This window comes from Brassica oleracea, chromosome C2, assembly GCF_000695525.1.
Source record: "Brassica oleracea var. oleracea cultivar TO1000 chromosome C2, BOL, whole genome shotgun sequence".
NCBI classification, from domain to species: Eukaryota; Viridiplantae; Streptophyta; class Magnoliopsida; order Brassicales; family Brassicaceae; genus Brassica; species Brassica oleracea.
In genome coordinates this window covers 36,517,388-36,535,996 of record NC_027749.1, presented here as the reverse complement: position 1 = coordinate 36,535,996, position 18,609 = coordinate 36,517,388, and the positions used below count along the sequence as shown (strand labels likewise).

General features: G+C 34.1%; 2 protein-coding genes and 1 long non-coding RNA gene across 4 annotated transcripts; 1 reads left to right on the top strand and 2 right to left on the bottom strand.

Moving 5' to 3' along the window:
• Positions 1-1,864: 1,864 nt before the first annotated feature.
• On the top strand, positions 1,865-3,300 carry LOC106326148. Its single transcript, XR_001267155.1, has 5 exons — positions 1,865-1,982; positions 2,203-2,405; positions 2,543-2,687; positions 2,773-2,842; positions 3,073-3,300. It is a non-coding gene; the product is annotated as an uncharacterized LOC106326148 (long non-coding RNA).
• A 2,308-nt stretch (positions 3,301-5,608) lies between these two features.
• LOC106324124 lies at positions 5,609-6,448 on the bottom strand. The gene has a single exon (XM_013762146.1). The coding sequence runs from the start codon at positions 6,446-6,448 to the stop codon at positions 5,609-5,611; it is 840 nt and encodes a 279-aa protein (XP_013617600.1).
• Positions 6,449-9,859: 3,411 nt separating this feature from the next.
• On the bottom strand, positions 9,860-14,697 carry LOC106327429 (transcription initiation factor TFIID subunit 4b-like). 2 transcript variants are annotated; one of them, XM_013765580.1, is made up of 15 exons: positions 14,512-14,697; positions 14,338-14,422; positions 13,443-13,927; positions 13,266-13,358; positions 12,742-12,787; positions 12,021-12,607; positions 11,651-11,766; positions 11,457-11,544; positions 11,250-11,385; positions 11,092-11,147; positions 10,955-11,011; positions 10,744-10,884; positions 10,582-10,650; positions 10,282-10,504; positions 9,860-10,198 (listed from the first exon to the last, which is right to left on the bottom strand). In XM_013765580.1, exons 1-15 carry the CDS (start codon positions 14,548-14,550, stop codon positions 10,056-10,058), a joined length of 2,364 nt encoding a protein of 787 aa, XP_013621034.1. In that variant the 5' UTR covers positions 14,551-14,697; the 3' UTR covers positions 9,860-10,055. The 2 variants fall into 2 exon arrangements, with proteins under 2 accessions (XP_013621034.1, XP_013621033.1); XM_013765579.1 differs by having other exon boundaries at positions 11,092-11,385.
• Positions 14,698-18,609: the final 3,912 nt, after the last annotated feature.

The window sequence follows — 18,609 nt, the reverse complement described above, 5'->3', positions numbered from 1 at the left end:
TTAAGATGTTGTTTTAGTTTCTCCCAAGCCATGATTTGGAGGTTTACTCTTATGATGCCTAGTTGTCTTAACTTGTTTCCACTAAATGGCTACATGACCTCGGAATTTCATCACAATGAGACACTCGTTTTTATTTGGATACCTGTTTGAATTCCAACAATTCATCAACTGTTGCAATCCAGTCAAGCAAGGCTTCACCACGAGCTCCCCCTTGGAACTCTGGTATTTCCAACTTTGAAAGAGGACTCCCACTGCTGATCGGGTGGCTGTACCCGTTCAACATCCTCTGGTTGGCTAAAATTGTGACGGCGTTGAGCACTATGACGACCACGTCATTCTCTGATTCACCATTATTGAATATTGGATTTTGGACCGTGAGCTGCTGTCCTAACATATCTCCCATCTCCAATTGAAGTATGGATTGTACTTCGGATATTTTCCTGCATAGCCAATGATGCTTTCGGAAACTCTGTCATATCCGCAACATGTTGTTTCGGAGGCATGGTTGAAAATAACTCCAAGAACGTTTTGTGTCGGATACCAACTAATTGATAACAGAAGCTTAGTTGCAAGAAAATGTAACGAAAATGATAGATTCTTAAGCTGCCAATACTCTCGACCGAACAAGAAGGTCCTTTGATCTTGGTGATACTCTCAAAATCAAAATATGGTTTATAGTATTCATCTAAGTGTTATAGATCTCTTGATTGTTGTTGTAAGTTTATAAAATCTATTAATATAAAGAAGACAATGATTCTCTTCTGGTGCTGCCACCTAAGAAAATAGGGCAAGTACAAGCTGCCGCGTGTCCCATTATTTTTAGAGTTTGCAGGCTTGGTTTTACGGAGGGCTTCTAAGTGGACCAGTAATTTGTTTTGTTACTGTTAGATTTGTTAATGGGCTCCGTTATTTGAAATTGGTGGCCCACACTCTCGATCACTATGCTTCTATTAATCTTCTCGATTGGAAAATTTGGAAACTACGAGGGTTATGCTGAAGCGAAGCGTCATCTTCGAAGGACTCATTAACCATTTTTCTCCACTCACACGATCTATCCTTTGAATACATTCCCCTTTACTTCCTATCTCAGAATCTTCGACTGTAAAAAGGTATGTTCTAACCGTGTAATTCATCAGTTCATACTTCTGAATCATAAGCTTTCTACAAAATCTATCTGATTGCAGCACGAAACTCATGATCTATAAGCTATTCTTGATAATTTTTAGTTTCCCGGTATGAATAATGATTAAGGTTTTGTTTATTTATCTACTGTAGGCGATTCTTTTTGATTGTTCATCTTAAACTATTGCTCGGTTGATTCGTTTTTAGATTGTATCTGAGGGGAAAAGGAGTGTCTGAGAGCGCTAGATAGTGAGAGAGGCGACAAAGAACGGTGGTGGCGATGTCGGAGCTTCGTCTCCTTTGGATTGGAGACTCTCAGGTATTTGGTGATGCCGAAGTAGATTCTGCAAGGACTGCGGCTGAGAATGATGCAAGCAAGAACAACGATTAATTGATCCTACATATTGGTTGTGAGTGCTCTCTTTCTTTCTCTCTCTTTCAACTATTCTCTTGATTGTTGTTGTGAGTTTATAAAATCTATCTATTAATATAAAGAAGACAATGATTCTCTTCTGGTGCTGCCACCTAAAAAAATAAGGCAAGGACAAGCTGCCGCGTGTCCCATTATTTTTAGAGTTTGCAGGCTTGGTTTTACGGAGGGCTTCTAAGTGGACCAGTAATTTGTTTTGTTACTGTTAGATTTGTTAATGGGCTCCGTTATTTGAAATTGGTGGCCCACACTCTCGATCACTATGCTTCTATTAATCTTCTCGATTGGAAAATTTGGAAACTACGAGGGTTATGCTGAAGCGAAGCGTCATCTTCGAAGGACTCATTAACCATTTTTCTCCACTCACACGATCTATCCTTTGAATACATTCCCCTTTACTTCCTATCTCAGAATCTTCGACTGTAAAAAGGTATGTTCTAACCGTGTAATTCATCAGTTCATACTTCTGAATCATAAGCTTTCTACAAAATCTATCTGATTGCAGCACGAAACTCATGATCTATAAGCTATTCTTGATAATTTTTAGTTTCCCGGTATGAATAATGATTAAGGTTTTGTTTATTTATCTACTGTAGGCGATTCTTTTTGATTGTTCATCTTAAACTATTGCTCGGTTGATTCGTTTTTAGATTGTATCTGAGGGGAAAAGGAGTGTCTGAGAGCGCTAGATAGTGAGAGAGGCGACAAAGAACGGTGGTGGCGATGTCGGAGCTTCGTCTCCTTTGGATTGGAGACTCTCAGGTATTTGGTGATGCCGAAGTAGATTCTGCAAGGACTGCGGCTGAGAATGATGCAAGCAAGAACAACGATTAATTGATCCTACATATTGGTCGTGAGTGCTCTCTTTCTTACCCATTACTGTTCCTCTGGTTAATGGACGTCTCTTAGGTCTAAAATTTTATTTTTCTTTTGTTTGGGATGATCATTGTCATGACGGTCCTAAATTGATATTCTTTTTAAATTTTCAAGCATGTCATATGCCGAGAAGGCATATGTATCAACAATTTTGGAAAATGGCAGGACACCTGAAAAATCTTTGAAAGTTTCCAACATGATCATTGTTGCCAAGCCAGATGCATTATAAAGCTCTTGAACTTTTCAACGAAGATAGATGGTAAGGTGTTCCACACAACATAAAAAGTTGCATGACTCTCCTCACTCTCAAAGAACCTTATCGCTCTCGATTTGGTGAACCGCAGAAGTATGAGCCCACAGGGACAACTCTGTCTAGGAGTGAACCGGAGGTTCCATTTCATTCAAGGAGCCTAGGTGAGGAGAAGTTAATACTGTATTTGAATGCTTAATGAGTTGTAGGTCTGTTTATTCAAAGCTCACATAAGGGGTTCCATTGTAATTACATTATGTAAGAATGGTTTATCTAACTTGGATTGAAATTCTTAAAAACTGATGGTGTTTAAGAATTTGATGTTTGCTTATACTTCTGATGTGTATGTTTGGATGTGTTTCCTTTGGTATGTTTATACATCTATTTTCGACAGGTTCGTACGCGACATCGGACATTAAACGCGTCTTATTCGTTTCTGATGCAGCAGGTGCCTTCAATGGTGATGAAGCAGAGGATGTAGAGCATAGAATGATGATTTCTTCTATGATTCCAAAAGTGACCACGTCCATTCTGTAATAATGATTTTTTTTTCTTTTGTAATTTTGATCCTGTGTTTCCATATCGAATATGAAGTTCTTCTACGAGTTTTAGTGATTTGAGGATATATGACTGAGAAAAACCTTCCAGATTGTTTGGAAGGCCTCAACTTCTGGAGACTCATCTTTATCTCTCAAAATCATTAATTATGAACGGCCTTAACGTGTAATTCTCGATCTCTCAAACCTAGATTAAGAAAATACAGGAAACTAGAAAATCATGGAAATTGGTCAAGAACAGTCACGAAGAACATACCATGTCGGAGATGTATAATTTTTCACAAACAATGACTACCTAACAGAGAAAAACTTAATGTTATTTAACTTATTTGGAAAATTACAGGAGTACAAGACTTGCAACTACATTTCACCCCAATAACATGTAAAATGGGTGGGCTCATGCTACTAAGTACTAATACAAATAAATAACTAATTTCGTTTCATTTGAGCAACATATGCAACCGTATGGTCTCCATATACCTTTTCTAATTTCTGGATTAAATTTCAAACATTACTTTAACTTCTTCCAGTTACGAATCCAGATTTAAAGCTGTGAATTAAATGTTAATAGTTGTAATCGTGTAGGCAAAATCCAAAAAATAATACTCTCTCTGTTTTAGAAAGATGTATATTTTAAGATTTTCAAATTTATTAAGAAAGCATACCAAATTTTAATTAACAATGCATTAGTTTATGCAATTGACTATTTCCCACAATTTTTAACCAATTGAATTTTAGTAAACACAATTATTTTATTTGAAGTTTACAATTAATTTACGCATTAAAAATATAAAAAATGATCCTTTGTGAAACATTTTTTTTTTAAACATAGATCTTTTTGAAACGGAAGGAGTACAACATTCCTACTTAAAAAAATATGTTACATAGACACAAAATTAGGGGTGTTCAATCTGGTACTGAACAAATTAAAACCAAACAAACCAAAATAGAGAAAGTGGTTAAGATTTGGTAATACCGAATAAACCGAATGGATGTTATCTTAATAAAATGAGGTATATGGATGTGGTTCGGTATATAAACAGATAAAACCAAATAAACTGAAGAAAATGATTAGTTAAAATATATAGATACTTATATGTAAATTTATAATCCAATGAATCATATATACATGATTTATTTATTAATGTGATATTTATATTTAAAACATTGATTTTGATAATTTTTATTTTATTATAAGTTAAAAATGTTATTTTATTTTTCTTATTTTTATCAAATTGGTAAATATTATGATATAATATAATTATTTAGTAATATCATGATATAATATAGTTATTCAATAATATAATTATATTTTTATTTTTATTTTTGATAGTTAAAAAACATAAATTATTTTATTTAAAAATTAGAGTACAGAATATATGTTATGTTTTATTAAATCCAATTTATAATTATATAAACTAAAATTTGTTATAAAAAGTAAATATAGTTACGGTTTTTGGTATAAAACCGAATAAACCGAAAGTCGATAGCATATAAACCGAACAAAAACAGATATAATATTTATATGGCAGCTAAGTTTTATAAACCGAAATATCAAAAACCCGAAAAAACCGAAACAAAACCGAACTGAAATCCATTCAACACCCCTATAGAAGATCCATCACACAACTCTAAAGAAAAGAAAAAAACGGAACGGAACATTAACCATAGTACATATCTGAACATAAGCAAATAAACTTTATAACAACCATTTTGAAAAAATATATATTAGAGAACAAAGTAACATATCCAGCGCGAAGCGCGGGTTTTCCCTAGTATATTATAATATGAGAATTTTTGCTCTCTCCTAAAGGCATCCACATCATGTTTTTTTTATTTGTGGGTCCCACCTTTATTTCCGAGCTTGTTTTGGTTTTCGGATCGATATGTTTTCAATTTGGTATAAGATTTTGGTTTAAGTTCCAGAAAAAGCCCAAGTCAAGTATAAGGCCATTCGGCCAATATTTAGTTATATGGCACATTTTGAAAAAAAAAAGTCTAATGTTTTATGTTTTAGTAGGGGAAAGTGTGCCATTTTTATTCGTCAAACAAGTTTTATGATTAGGTTTTCAAAGTTCTTATTCTTCGATCCTTCAGTCTCACCATCCCTGCTGCTTTTCTTTAGCTTGTGAAAAGACGAGTCTTTAACTACTCTTTACCTCTCAATATTTTCATATCCATCAATTATTTTGATTGTGTTCAACGTATACCTCTTAAAGTTTACAATAAATATTTTTTTTTTTGAATGAATGTTAAATTTTATTCATAAAAAAAGCCTTATTACAACGATAGTTGCCTTAGCTTAGAATCTAATCCAAACAACTTTAAAACTTGCCATTACTTCCTAGCAGCTATTTATAATCTTGTTGCAAACTAATATTCAAGAATTTCTTCTCTACCCTTGTTCCCCTTAGATCTCATCAGACTTAGTTGATTTCTAACACCCTTATCAATAAACTTCTTCAAACTTGACAGAAGAAGAGGCTTATCTCCATATTTAATCTTGTTTCTCTCCTTCCACAAAGCATGAACACTGGCCTGAAACGCATATCGAATACAGAATAAGCTATTCTTCTCCCTATTCCCATCCATAATCAATATCACACTCTCAGACCAGATATTCGTATAAGAGCTTCGTAGAATCACTTTTGTAAGATGTTCCCAAACCTGACTAGCATAAGAACATTCATAGAAGAGATGATTCCTTGTTTCGACAGCAATCTTACAAAGCACATATGCTGCATCAACCCCCTGATTCCACCTAAGTACTCTATCCATTGCAAGCCAGGTCACAAAAACAAATTTGGGAGTAGCTTGTGGGAACCAAATACCCTTTGCCCAATTACAAATAGGCTTAGTTTCTCGGGTAAGCATCCATGTTTCCTGCGTCGAGAATGTTGATTTAAAACAAGACTTTCTCTTCCACAAAGCTACATCCTCAACATTACTTCTCCTTTTCTCCTTTATTACCAATAACTCAGCTTCTATGTTGTTAAGTTCCAGAGTGCGATGCCGTCTTCTTCGCCTTGTATTAAGCACAGCATCCTCTACAGTAGCATCTCTACTTATCTCCATATCAGTAATACCCCTCTCACCCAAATGATCAATCAACACTCCATTGGCTGACCAGTTATCATACCAGTAAGAGATGTGCCGACCATTCCCAACTTCTTTCTTATAGAAATTATTCGCCACCTCTCTCAGTTTTAACATCTTTCTCCAAATCCAAGATCCTGCTTGAGTTTTGACTTTCACTTGCCAAAAACTTTTTCCTTTTAAGTAAATTAGCCTTTATCCATCTCCCCCATAACTATTCCCCTGATACCATTCTCCATATTAACTTCAAACCATAGACCATATTAACTTCCTTTAGATCTCTTATATCCAAACCACCTTCTTTTTTTAAATTGCAGACCTCTTTCCATGCGACTTTTTTCCCTGTAGACTTAAGAGCCAGTCCTGTCCAGAGGAATGCAGAACATAGTTGCTCCACCTCCTTCAAACATTTACTGGGAAGTCTGAAAACAGCGGCCCAGAAATTCACAATACTCATCAAAACTGACTTAATCAGTTGAAGTCTTCCTGCGTATGATAGCAACCTACAAGTCCAAGTGTTGATCTTGCTTCTAATCCTTTCAACCAACGGAATAAATATTTTTTCATTAAAGCTATTTACAATCTAAAACAACTATCTGTTTCCCTTCGGATACAATGAAACCGAAAATTCACTTTAACCCGTATAAATTGGAGAGGCTTGATAGCAGGATTGATCTTCACAGACGCTCTCAGTTTATCTTCTATCTTCAATTGGAGCTGCTCATCCTCATCCTCGACGAACATATATGATTGTTTTTCTCTGAAATTTCCTTCCTACGAAGCCCAAAGAGATCTATCGAGTTGCTAATCTGCGTGTAACCATTTGTTTCTCGCACAGATCTGTCCTCTTCCATCTTCACCACATATGCATCCCTATCAACGCTGACCGGTTCAGGTTCCACGTTTTAAGTCCAACTGTGGAATCAGGGGAGACCTCTATGGTAATCTCTGAAACGGTCTTCAGCTTATCTTATATGCGTTGTATTTGATGCATATTATTGAGCTTTTTTTCTAATTTCACTTTATTACCACTATTGTTGTTTACGGGTTTAAGATACTTTGGTAGCAAATCGTATAAACACCAAGACAACGTAGAACTAGAAATTAAAACTTTTTGTTTTGTTTACGTTGTAGTTCTTCTATATTATTCTATATTTTGCCTACTGCTTTGTTACTTTTATAGATGATCTCCATTGAAAAAAGGCTTATGTTTACATGAACAAGATGAATCAGGTAAAGTACTGTTTTCCATGTTTCTAAAACGCTACGAGATGAATCAGGTAAAGGCTCCATATTCCCACAATATATGTTTAATGTCTCCAAAGCTCTGTCAAACATATATTTATGTACAATATCTTAATACAAAACTGGCTTATAAACTGAGAATTAATTGTGTATAAACAAACGAACATGTCAATGGAATATAGCAGGCTTTAAGGCTAGGGTTAATCTTTGGGAGAGGAACCAAAGGTACTGATACATTTTAGTAATGAAAATGTATAAATATGTTATAATTTTCTTACTTAACATTGGGGATTAACAAAAGTGATGATGATATGGATTCATTGCCGACATTATGTGGGAAAAGATTTAGAATCAATTGCGCAAGGCAACTCCAGACTGGACATTTCTGTTAAACATATTTGCTCCAGAAAAGTATGTATGTATATCTTCCTTATGGGCACATACACACGCACACATCTCTGTAAAATGTTTGAGTTTGTGCAGATATAAATATATGCCTAACTATTGTAAGTGATTTAAAAAGATTTTTTTTTATCATTAAAACTACGGTTATAGATCATGATATAGTGTTATAGAGATGAATGAATGAATATAATTTTGATTCATTGGTGCGTAATCAACTTATGTACGAGTCCCTCAACTACCTTCAAAAAAAGGTACGTTAACACCACTTCATCTCTGAAGTCGTGACTTATTTAAGCGGGGATGCCGGCACCAAGACAGCTCTTATATTGGAAGACTCATGAGGGACTTAGGTATGGAGATTTTTATTGGTGGGATTTTCAAGTTCCTGTGTTCTACTCCACTTCATTCTTGAACTTGAGCTAACATCGCTCCACTTTGGGCACCAAATGATTCTTAAAATGAAGAATTAGTTATTTCTTTTTATTTGCATAATATCATGCGGCAAGCTGCACATAAGGTGGGCTATGTCCGTTTAGTATTAAGGTGTCTCCTGTTAAAACATGTTTTACGTGTTGGTCGCCATGGACGGTGACGGCATGGACGGTGAGCTGAAATTGTTGACGTTGGTTTTGTCAAAGATTGTGAGCTCACCAAACACCTTCTTCATGCTTATAAAAGGAGAGCTGGGGTGAAGAAGAAAGGCATCCCAAAACAAGAAAACAGAGAGAGAACGAGAGAAGAGAAGAAGAAGAAGAAAAAAAAAAAAATTCCCAAAAAATCTTCTTTAAGAAATTACGAGTAATTTCTTGAGTATATTTGGGATCGGGGTGTGAGTTGTGAGCTTGTAAAATTTCCCTGGTTGATAATAAAAGATCTGTAGCAGGTCCGGAGACGTAGGCAACATTGGCTGAACTCCGTTAACAATTTTGTGTGTGTGCTTATTTCCCGCTCCCATAAATTCTGGTTTACCGCAAAATTTGACCGCGTATTTTATAACATCTCCTAGGTTTGAACTTGAACTGTCTTCACATTATCATGGTCTATATGAATACACTGCACAAACAATAACCATGAGCTTTATTATAGGAAAGACATGTGTGGTTTTTATTAAATATGATTGCATATATCATCTCTGCTTCTCTTCTCTCTCAACTAAATTGAAACTAAAAGCTCGAAAAAGAGAAACATCTATTTTTTTTCTTTTGGTCAAAGATAAACAGCTATTCAATTTTTTCCACCACCGATAAAAGGAACAGGGCCCGATTTCATAACCCCAAGCCCATTTAAAACTATGCATTTATTTTAAACTTAATTCATTACGGTCTGACATTATATCTTAGTTTAAAAAGATACGATTCATAGTATGGAATAATAGTAAAGTTAGTAAAATAGTTGACATCCGATCTAATTGTCGAAACAAACGGTAAAGAGAAATATCAAACTAAACAACTCCGTGTTTGTGCGGGACCCCGTCCCTATTATGAATAAGATGCAGCTTACCTTGTATAAAGCTTGCTTTTTAAGCTACTCTAAAAAGCATTTGTCTAATCCTATTAATAAAAGGAAAACAAAACTTAAAGCACAAGTAAAAGCCTAGTGACACTTAAGCCCGCGAGAATGACGGTGTCGATTATGAAGATAGGCATCACATGTTCATCACATTACAATCATATTATACTACTAGATTACTTGCAAAAGAACCCTTATATCACCGTATTGAGCTTGTTGGTATTGTGGCTTAGCTTGTATGTTGGGCTAATACTTTATTTTCACTACCTTGGAATTTAAGTTTATCACTCTATAATGTTTTTCTGGATACATGCACCTACTAAGGGTTATTATGTGGCGAGTCTTTAGGGCGTGTCTTGTCACTCTATGTTTGCGTTTAATATGTTTGGTCATGTCATATATTCCATGAAAAACAATGAATCCATCGAACACATTTTTATGCAAATAACTAACTTTGGTGTCTTGACGATTAAATTATCATCAGAAGCTTATAAATATAACGATTCTGTGATAATGAAGCTTTCCTATTGAACTAAATATAACAATTCTGTGATAATGAAGCTTCCTATTGAAGTAATCGATACATTAGAATAGATTTAGACATCTGAGGCTCTCTTTCCAGGACAGCAACCACATCCTTCACCGAGATTGTCCTCACCACTTTTGGTTGAAGCGACGAACCTTGGTTCTTCCCTAATCTTCGACCACCTGAAAACAAGAATCCAGAGCTTATTATATGGAACAAAACCGTGAAGTAAATATAAAACCTATTAAAAGGGAAAAAAGCTCACCAACTCCAGTAAACCGTCGCCCACTGTCTTGCCTGTCCTTGGAGGTTCTTCCTCCACTTGAAGTAGCTTTCTGAGTCCCATCTTTACCAGATTCAGATACAGATTTCTGACGTGCTTCTGCCATTAATTGCCATTTTAAAAACGTATCATCTCCTCCCACAGCAGCACGAGCAGCAACGTTTGCAGCTGTCGTTCTCATTTTGTCGTCGTCCTCTTTATTTCCCTTCACAAATTAAAACCAGAAATTGCAAAGTTACAGTCAAACTGCCTCCAAAAATGTGTTTTTAATTTCTCCCTTACCTTCAAACCCTTTGAACGGTTATCTTCTTTCTCCTTCTCACTATCAACTCCACCATCACCTTCTTCACTCTGCATCATTGAGAAAATAATACAAACAAACTTTGCAATGTCTGTATGCTTTAGTAAAAAATTAAGAAGATAGATGATGAGCACAGAATATACCTCACTAGGTTTCTTAAGCTTTTCTGCTTCAGCCTGTTTCTTCTCCCATTCCTCTTTCACCTTCTGATTCATTTCGTTGATTTGCTGCCGAACATCTGACGTGATAACAGTCCGGTGTCTAGATTTCTCAGTATCAACTCGCTGCAGAAACACTTGTAAAACGTCAGATACAAAAATGTAGAGGCAGCAAGTAAGAGACAGTTAGACTAACCTGCTTGGACAACCGAATTATATGAGATAATAGTCCTCGCATCCTTTCTTCCACACACTGAGAGCGCAAATGCATGAGAAAAGAAAAAGAAAATAGGCATTATGTGCAAAACAATGCACAAAAAGTTGACATCTCACCAAAGACAAGCACCGTTCAACATCATTGCTTATCTGCTTTAAGCCGACTTTTGCCACTGCCACAGAAGAAAAACACACACATATATATATATATATATATATATATAAGTTTCTCCAAGTATTCATAAACCGAAAGCAGATACGGAAAGTATCGCAACTAATTTCAGCCAGCTTTTTCTGCAGAGGAATTTTCTGCAAAATTAGTTTTTCTTCCTCTTCGTGCACAACTCTCCGAGATGCTTCAGAAACACGACCATCCTCCTTTCCCCCAGAGAATAATTGTTCTTCCTCTTCCTAAACCAGAAATATTATTCAGTACTCCATAAACAGATTTTTATTCTAAACCGAAGCTAAAGCAAACGCACCCTGAGATTAACACCACTGACTGCAGTGACATCATTGAGCTGTTCAATACTTTGATCCATAGAATTCGGGACCAGTTTTTGCTTCTTGCTGCAAGTTGAACCATTCAAAGTCAAAATAACCATGATTATAGTTTTACGTGAGGAAACCAAGTGTAAATAATTTCACTTTTTCTAAACAAGAGGAGCTCAATTACCTTGGTGGTGACGATGAAGTCTCAAGAGGTTTCTTCTGACCAACAAAAGGCTTTTTGGGTGGCATCCTAGCATTAACTCCTGCTTGAGACATACCCAATGGACCACGAGAATTCATCTGGTGGACATAAAAAAATTGGTCAACGATAAATATTTTCCAAAACTGAAACTTTTTCCTCAATTACTGTCCATAGTAGAAATTACCAAAAAATAAGGGAAAACGAGGAATAAAATCGATGCCAAGGTTTTCGAAAATAAAAAGCCAACAGAAGCACCATGGTTGCCCCAAAAGCTCAAAGAGAAGAAGAGGCAAACAAAGATCAACTGAAACTGACTTTTTAATGACAAGTTTATATATTAAATAGCTCTTACTGCTGTGCTAGCGTCTAGTTGAGTTGTGATGGAAGAAGGAGAAACAGAGCTTGCATGCGCCATGTTTCTAGAGGAGTCCTTCTCTAAATCCTCCTTCGAAGCCCCTGAGGCTGCATTCTTCTGTTCAAAACTTTGATCAACTGATTCCTGCTTCACATTGGACATTGATGATCCTTGACCAGGTGGCAGTGATGAGCTGTTTTGGAAGTGCGATGTAGCGCCACCTTGAACCCTACTAGGATCATTGACAGAAGTTTGCCTCTCAAACTTTGGCATAGTCATCATGTTTGTCGTAGACTGTGGCGGTCCTCCAAGACCAGATGATCCCATGGTCTGGTTATGCGCCACATGTCTCATATGGGGATCATGAAGGTGTGGTCTCAATGGGGAACCAGAAACATTGGTGTTGAATGAGTGAATATTACCGGAGCTGGTATACATGGGAAAAGAGCTTGGTGGAAGCTGCATTTGGTGCGGCGGATGTTTGGTAAGCCCCTGCACAGGAACTGAACTGCTTGTTGACGAAGATAGTTGGTTAAGGTGGACGACTCCACGAGGGTCAGACTGAGACTTTTGATTATTAATTTCTGCGATTGAACAGATTGAATCAGTAAGGGTTTTGGATTTTGCACGGAACTAATAAGACACATCTACGGAAAGCATAAAGCTTTATGATGATCGTGAAAAGAAAAGCAAGAATGTATCAGTGAATAATTAATACCAGTAGAAGGAGCTTGAATTCCCATTTTTCCCTGGTTATAACCCACCTGAAAACGACCACAAGTTACCAATAAAAAAAGTATTTAAGAGAGACCCTTATACATTACAAATGATAACAATCGTAAACCCTAACTTAAAAGGAGAAAACCTTAATCCTAATGCAAAAGGGAAAAACACCAAAACTATTACAAATGCAATGTGGAACAAACGCAAGTCACTAAAACCATACGTCTAATCAACCGAGGCGCATACCCTAAGAAATTATTATAATCGTCTAAGATAACACACTGTGAAAAGGTATGCAGACCATGCAAGTATGAGTGTATAACCATCTTCTTAAGGATTTTGTGAAAAGGTTGAGCATTCATTGAACTCTTAACTGTAAAAAAACAACAAAACAGTATCTGGAAAATTATAAACTAAAGATGTTCCTATAAACTGGATCCGGTCGCAATCTAATACCCTAAGTTAAATGCCTAGTACTAGTTTTCACTACATGACACAATATAGGCAAAATGGTAGTACCTGCTGTAGTTTACTAACTGCTAGCCTAAGCATCTGATCGCCTACAATATCCTTCATATGTCGGGTGAACCCTTCTTTGGGGATTTCATTTTTCTGCAAACAAGTATCAGAAGGAAATCAATAAAAAGGCAACATCTGAGGGAGCAGAATGTCAGGGGATTTCATAAATAGACTTACCTTAAGTCTGGAATAAAGGGTACGGAGCTGCAGCGCTCTGTCTTTGTCGAGTTGGGCCATTAAGGTAGGAAGCAAAGCAGCAAAAGGAACTTGCTTAGGGTTGCGGTTCAGAGGATTAACAGGAGGCTGTTCCATTCCACGAGCCTGTTGACTACTCATCTTTTGCAGTTTAAGAAACTGAGATTCACTCTCTTGATTATGCGGTCTTTCAGGTTCATTACCAGTAGGGTTCTTTTCAGAAATCTGCAACCCAGATGTTTGGGGCACCTGCGGAGGATTGTCCCAATGCTGACCTGGTCGATGAAGGTCTTGAGGTTCATTTGCACGTTTTAAATCATGTTGGTGTTGACCGTCTAAAGCCGATCCATGTTGATCCTTCATCTGAGTGCTGTCAAGGCTGTGCTGCGTCTGGAGATTCATACTGGCATCTCCTATATCATTCTTCCATGTAGCTGTGAAGTGTTGGTTGGGAGAATGGGTGTTTCCTACAGAAAAGGGACTGAGATAGCTCAAATCCTAATTGTATTACAATATCTAATGAAGAGAAAGGAAAAAACAAGAACAAAAAAACCAACGAGATGTTGGTGTAGTGGTAAACAAGAACTCCGCCACTCAGGCTAAATTCTAGTTGGGAAGAACTATTTATACTGTTTGGGTTCCCAGCAGAGAGGCGTAGTTGATCAATTCATCCTACTATGTACCCTGGCTAATAAGTCGTATCAAACATTGATCAATTCGAGCAGATAGAGAGGCCACTGAACCCTTAAAAACTGAACCTCCTAAAGTATTGCTTTATCGTAAATCAGAACCATATACCAAGAGTAGTAATAATAATAACCTATCTGAATAATATAAACAAGAATTCACAAGGTCAATATTGAAATCGATGCCATACCAGGAGGGTTCGTAGAGCCTTCAATATCTCGATTCAGAGCGGCCTGGAACGCGTCCACATCAGCTCCCGAGTGCATCGATTCATCCTAATCACACACAAATTCGCCCCAAATTTTAAAATCACGACGAGGCTTCTCCATACAAACAAATCTGAAAGAGTATGTAGAAACCTAACCTCGTCTTCTTCGAGGAGTTTGAAAATTGAAGGATCCATTGATTTGGAAAGAGAAAGCGAGAGCTCGGCCAAGGGAGGAACTTAAAGGAAAGTATTCTCGTCTGGTGAGAAAAATTACACATGCGTCCTTCCTTTAGCTGAAATTTGTGGATCACTCCTTCTCTATATGAGTAAAATATATTTCCGGTTTTGCAATATCTTCGTTTACCTAAGACCATGATTAACCGGGGTTCTTAGCGGAATTTAAGAAACTGTTTCTTAACTTTTAACTAAAAAAATTAAGAACCGGTTCTTAATTTTTTTAGTCAAAAGTTAAGAAAAGAACCCAATTTTAATAATATTGCTCTCAGTTCCTAAACTAATAAACCCCATCTCATTTGTTGATTTTCAATGATTGTATCACACGTCCGTATTCAAATCAGATTTTTCAAAACGTTTGGATGACATGCGCATGTGTTCCTAGTTGGGTTTTCTTATTTTCGAACTAGATTTGGGCCCGTGCGTTGCAACGGGCTTTATTTGATATTTAAATTTAATAAAAAATATTAAAAACTCATTTTATTATTTTTAAAAAATTGTTTTGCATATGTTATGTGAAATTTATTTTATAGTTAAGAACTCGTTTTGTTAGAGCTAGAAAAAACATCCAAACGTAAAAATTTAAACCGGATCCAACCCAAAATAATAATTATAATGAAATAAAAATGAATTTAGAAGTTAAATAAGTCGAAAAAGCAATGACAACATTATACAATCATCAAATTTTCTATACTATCAAATAACTTCTTACAATTCTCTTTTGGTTAGGAATTAAAAAATATGATACAAATCTCTTTTGTTTAGGATTTTATTTTTTAAGGAAAAGAACTATCAGATATTTTATTACAGTTTTAGGGTGTTAGAAAAGAAAATTTAAATTACATAATCTTTTATAAATATTTTTTTCTAAGATTTAGAAAATAAAAATACTATCAAATAATTATTTCCAGCAAATATTAACTATTTTTAAAAGTTGTTATTTCCAAATTCGTTTTCTCAATATCACTAATATTTTTAATTAAATATTTTCAGTATCATATTATTTTCAAAAATCGTTTTCTCAATATCACTAATATTTTTAATTAAATATTTTCAGTATCATATTATTTTCAAAAATCGTTTTCTCAATATCACTAATATTTTTAATTAAATATTTTCAGTATCATATTATTTTCAAAAATCGTTTTCTCAATATCACTAATATTTTTAATTAAATATTTTCAGTATCATATTATTTTCAAAAATCGTTTTCTCAATATCACTAATATTTTTAATTAAATATTTTCAGTATCATATTATTTTCAAAAATCGTTTTCTCAATATCACTAATATTTTTAATTAAATATTTTCAGTATCATATTATTTTCAAAAATCGTTTTCTCAATATCACTAATATTTTTAATTAAATATTTTCAGTATCATATTATTTTCAAAAATCGTTTTCTCAATATCACTAATATTTTTAATTAAATATTTTCAGTATCATATTATTTTCAAAAATCGTTTTCTCAATATCACTAATATTTTTAATTAAATATTTTCAGTATCATATTTATCATTAAATTTTAAAAGTAAAAATTGCTTTTACAATTCTATTTGGTCACGATTTAAAAGGAAAAAAAATCTTATTTGGTTAAGATTAAAAGAGGAAAATGTTATTTTTCAAATTTCTTTTATTTAGGATTTTAGGAAAAAAAATTATTTTCACATAATGATAGAATTTTATTAATACATACACAATGTTTTTTTTGTACAAATGTCACAGTCATATCGGGTAAAATATTTGAAGTTATTTTTGATTTATAATTTTTTAACACAAAATTATCTATTAAAAAGAAAAGTTAGTTATTTATAAGAAATAAGTTACTTTTAATTTTCTTAAAAGGGAAAATTTCAACTATAATTTGTTCTTGTTTTTTAAGATTTTTATACAACTAATATATTTTCAATAAAATATTATGTTTAGTTAATTATATATTGTGTCTTATACATACAAACATATATTCCTCAGATTTACACACACTTATGTACGATAAAAACATCATAATTAAAAAAAACTTGTGTTAGCATCATAAGATGTAATAAGGATGATAAGAAAATTGAGTTGTTTAAAGAAATTAAAAGAAAATACTGAGATAATATTTATATTGTCAATACTACTTTTTGAGAAAATAATATGAGGAACATTAAACCTAAATATAGATGTGAAAATAATATTTATTTTGGTATATATTTTTGTAGCATACATTTATCGGTTAAAAAGGAAAGTTAGTTATTTATATGAAAATAATAAGAGTACTTTTACATTTTTTTTACTTAGGTTTTAAAAAAAAAATATCATTTATTTTATAGTTAGTTTTTCCATTTGATTTTTTTAAAATAATGTTTTGTACTAGGGGGATTTTATAATTCGTTTTTATTTAAACATTTTTTTAAAAAATTAATATTTTCTCTTATAATATCTTTCTTTAGTATCTTTAAAGATGAAAAATATACAAAATATTTTAAAAAGAAAAAATTACTTTCAAATAGCTTTTTACAATTATTCTTTGTTAAAAGAATTTTCAAAAATTAAATTTACTATCAAATATTTTTAAAATATTATAAAAAGAGCCATACAAATATAATTGTAAAATACTATGTAATAGTAATTTTCCTTTTCTTAACTCCTAAAAGAATAATAAACTATATTTTTGTAATAATTTTCCTTTTCTAGTGTCCAAAAAATATAATAATAATTTTCTTTTTCTAAATCTTTTTAAATCCTAATAAAAGAGAATTGTAACATATTTTTGACAAATGTCATAATCTTAATAAATTTTTTTAAAAAAATTAATATTTTCTCTTATAATATCTTTCTTTAGTATCTTTAAAGATGAAAAATATACAAAATATTTTAAAAAGAAAAATGTACTTTCAAATAGCTTTTTACAATTATTCTTTGTTTATAGAATTTTTAAAAATTAAATTTACTATCAAATATTTTTAAAATATTATAAAAAGAGCCATACAAATATAATTGTAAAATACTATGTAATAGTAATTTTCCTTTTCTTAACTCTTAAAAAGAATAATAAACTATATTTTTGTAATAATTTTCCTTTTCTAGTGTCCAAAAAATATAATAATAATTTTTTTTTCTAAATCTTTTTAAATCCTAATAAAAGAGAATTGTAACATATTTTTGACACATGTCATAATTTTAATAAATTAATTGACACATGTCGCGATCATGTTAATTAGCAACTTTGAATAACCAAGAATTATATAATAAGATTAGTTGTGATTCTTTTTTCTTTTTTCGCCACATATTTTCACTAAGCCCAAAGGACTTGTTTTACATGGTTTGAGAGACATTACAAATAGGATCCATTAACATAAAACCCTAGAGAAGTCCTTCAAACTAAGCACAAATAAAGATCGGTTTCTGTCCTTCCACGTGCCGTTTGCTGAAGAAAAACAAAGACACGCGTTGATGAGACTTGTCCGACATGCGAAACGGCAGTCACGGACGCCTCGCCTCTTCGCCGCCGGGAATTTTCTGTGCCGATCCTCCACTTTTGCTTCTCACCACCGTCGCTCCATGAAAACCTCTATGTAAGCACCAAAACCATCTTACTCCACTTCTGCTCCAACCCTTGCTTGAGGACATAGAACTGAATTGTAATGACCCAACCCCAACTCCAAAGGCCAAAGGTAATGCCTTTAAAACCCCACCACCTCCACCTTCTCCCATTTCACAAAGACTTAGAAAATAAAGAAAGAATTAGAGAGAGAGAGCTAAGAAGAAGTGTGATTATTTTATAGTCAGAGAGTCGCCAGAGCTCGTCGCCGGAGCAACCGTGCGCCGTGATCACGTTCAGCTTGCCACCACCGATAAACACCCTAGGTAACCGCCGGAAACCGCATGCCTTATGTTCATTTTCATTTCCATTTAGTAATTCACCCATAACTTCCTAACCATTGATCATCTCGTGCATCCAAGCCCATCATCGTGTTCCTCTCGCCGAGACGAAGCCGTAGACACCAACCACGCCTCAAACGGAGCCCGGACGAAGC

Coding starts and splice junctions, on each gene's coding strand:
- LOC106324124 (XM_013762146.1), bottom strand. CDS start 6,448: ATGTTAAAACTGAGAGAGGTGGCGAATAATTTCTATAAGAAAGAAGTT.
- LOC106327429 (XM_013765579.1), bottom strand. CDS start 14,550: ATGGATCCTTCAATTTTCAAACTCCTCGAAGAAGACGAG. Junction 12,788..13,265: donor CAGTTAGTAAACTACAGCAG/GTACTACCATTT, acceptor GGTCGTTTTCAG/GTGGGTTATAACCAGGGAAA. Junction 12,608..12,741: donor AATTCAAGCTCCTTCTACTG/GTATTAATTATT, acceptor GTTCAATCGCAG/AAATTAATAATCAAAAGTCT.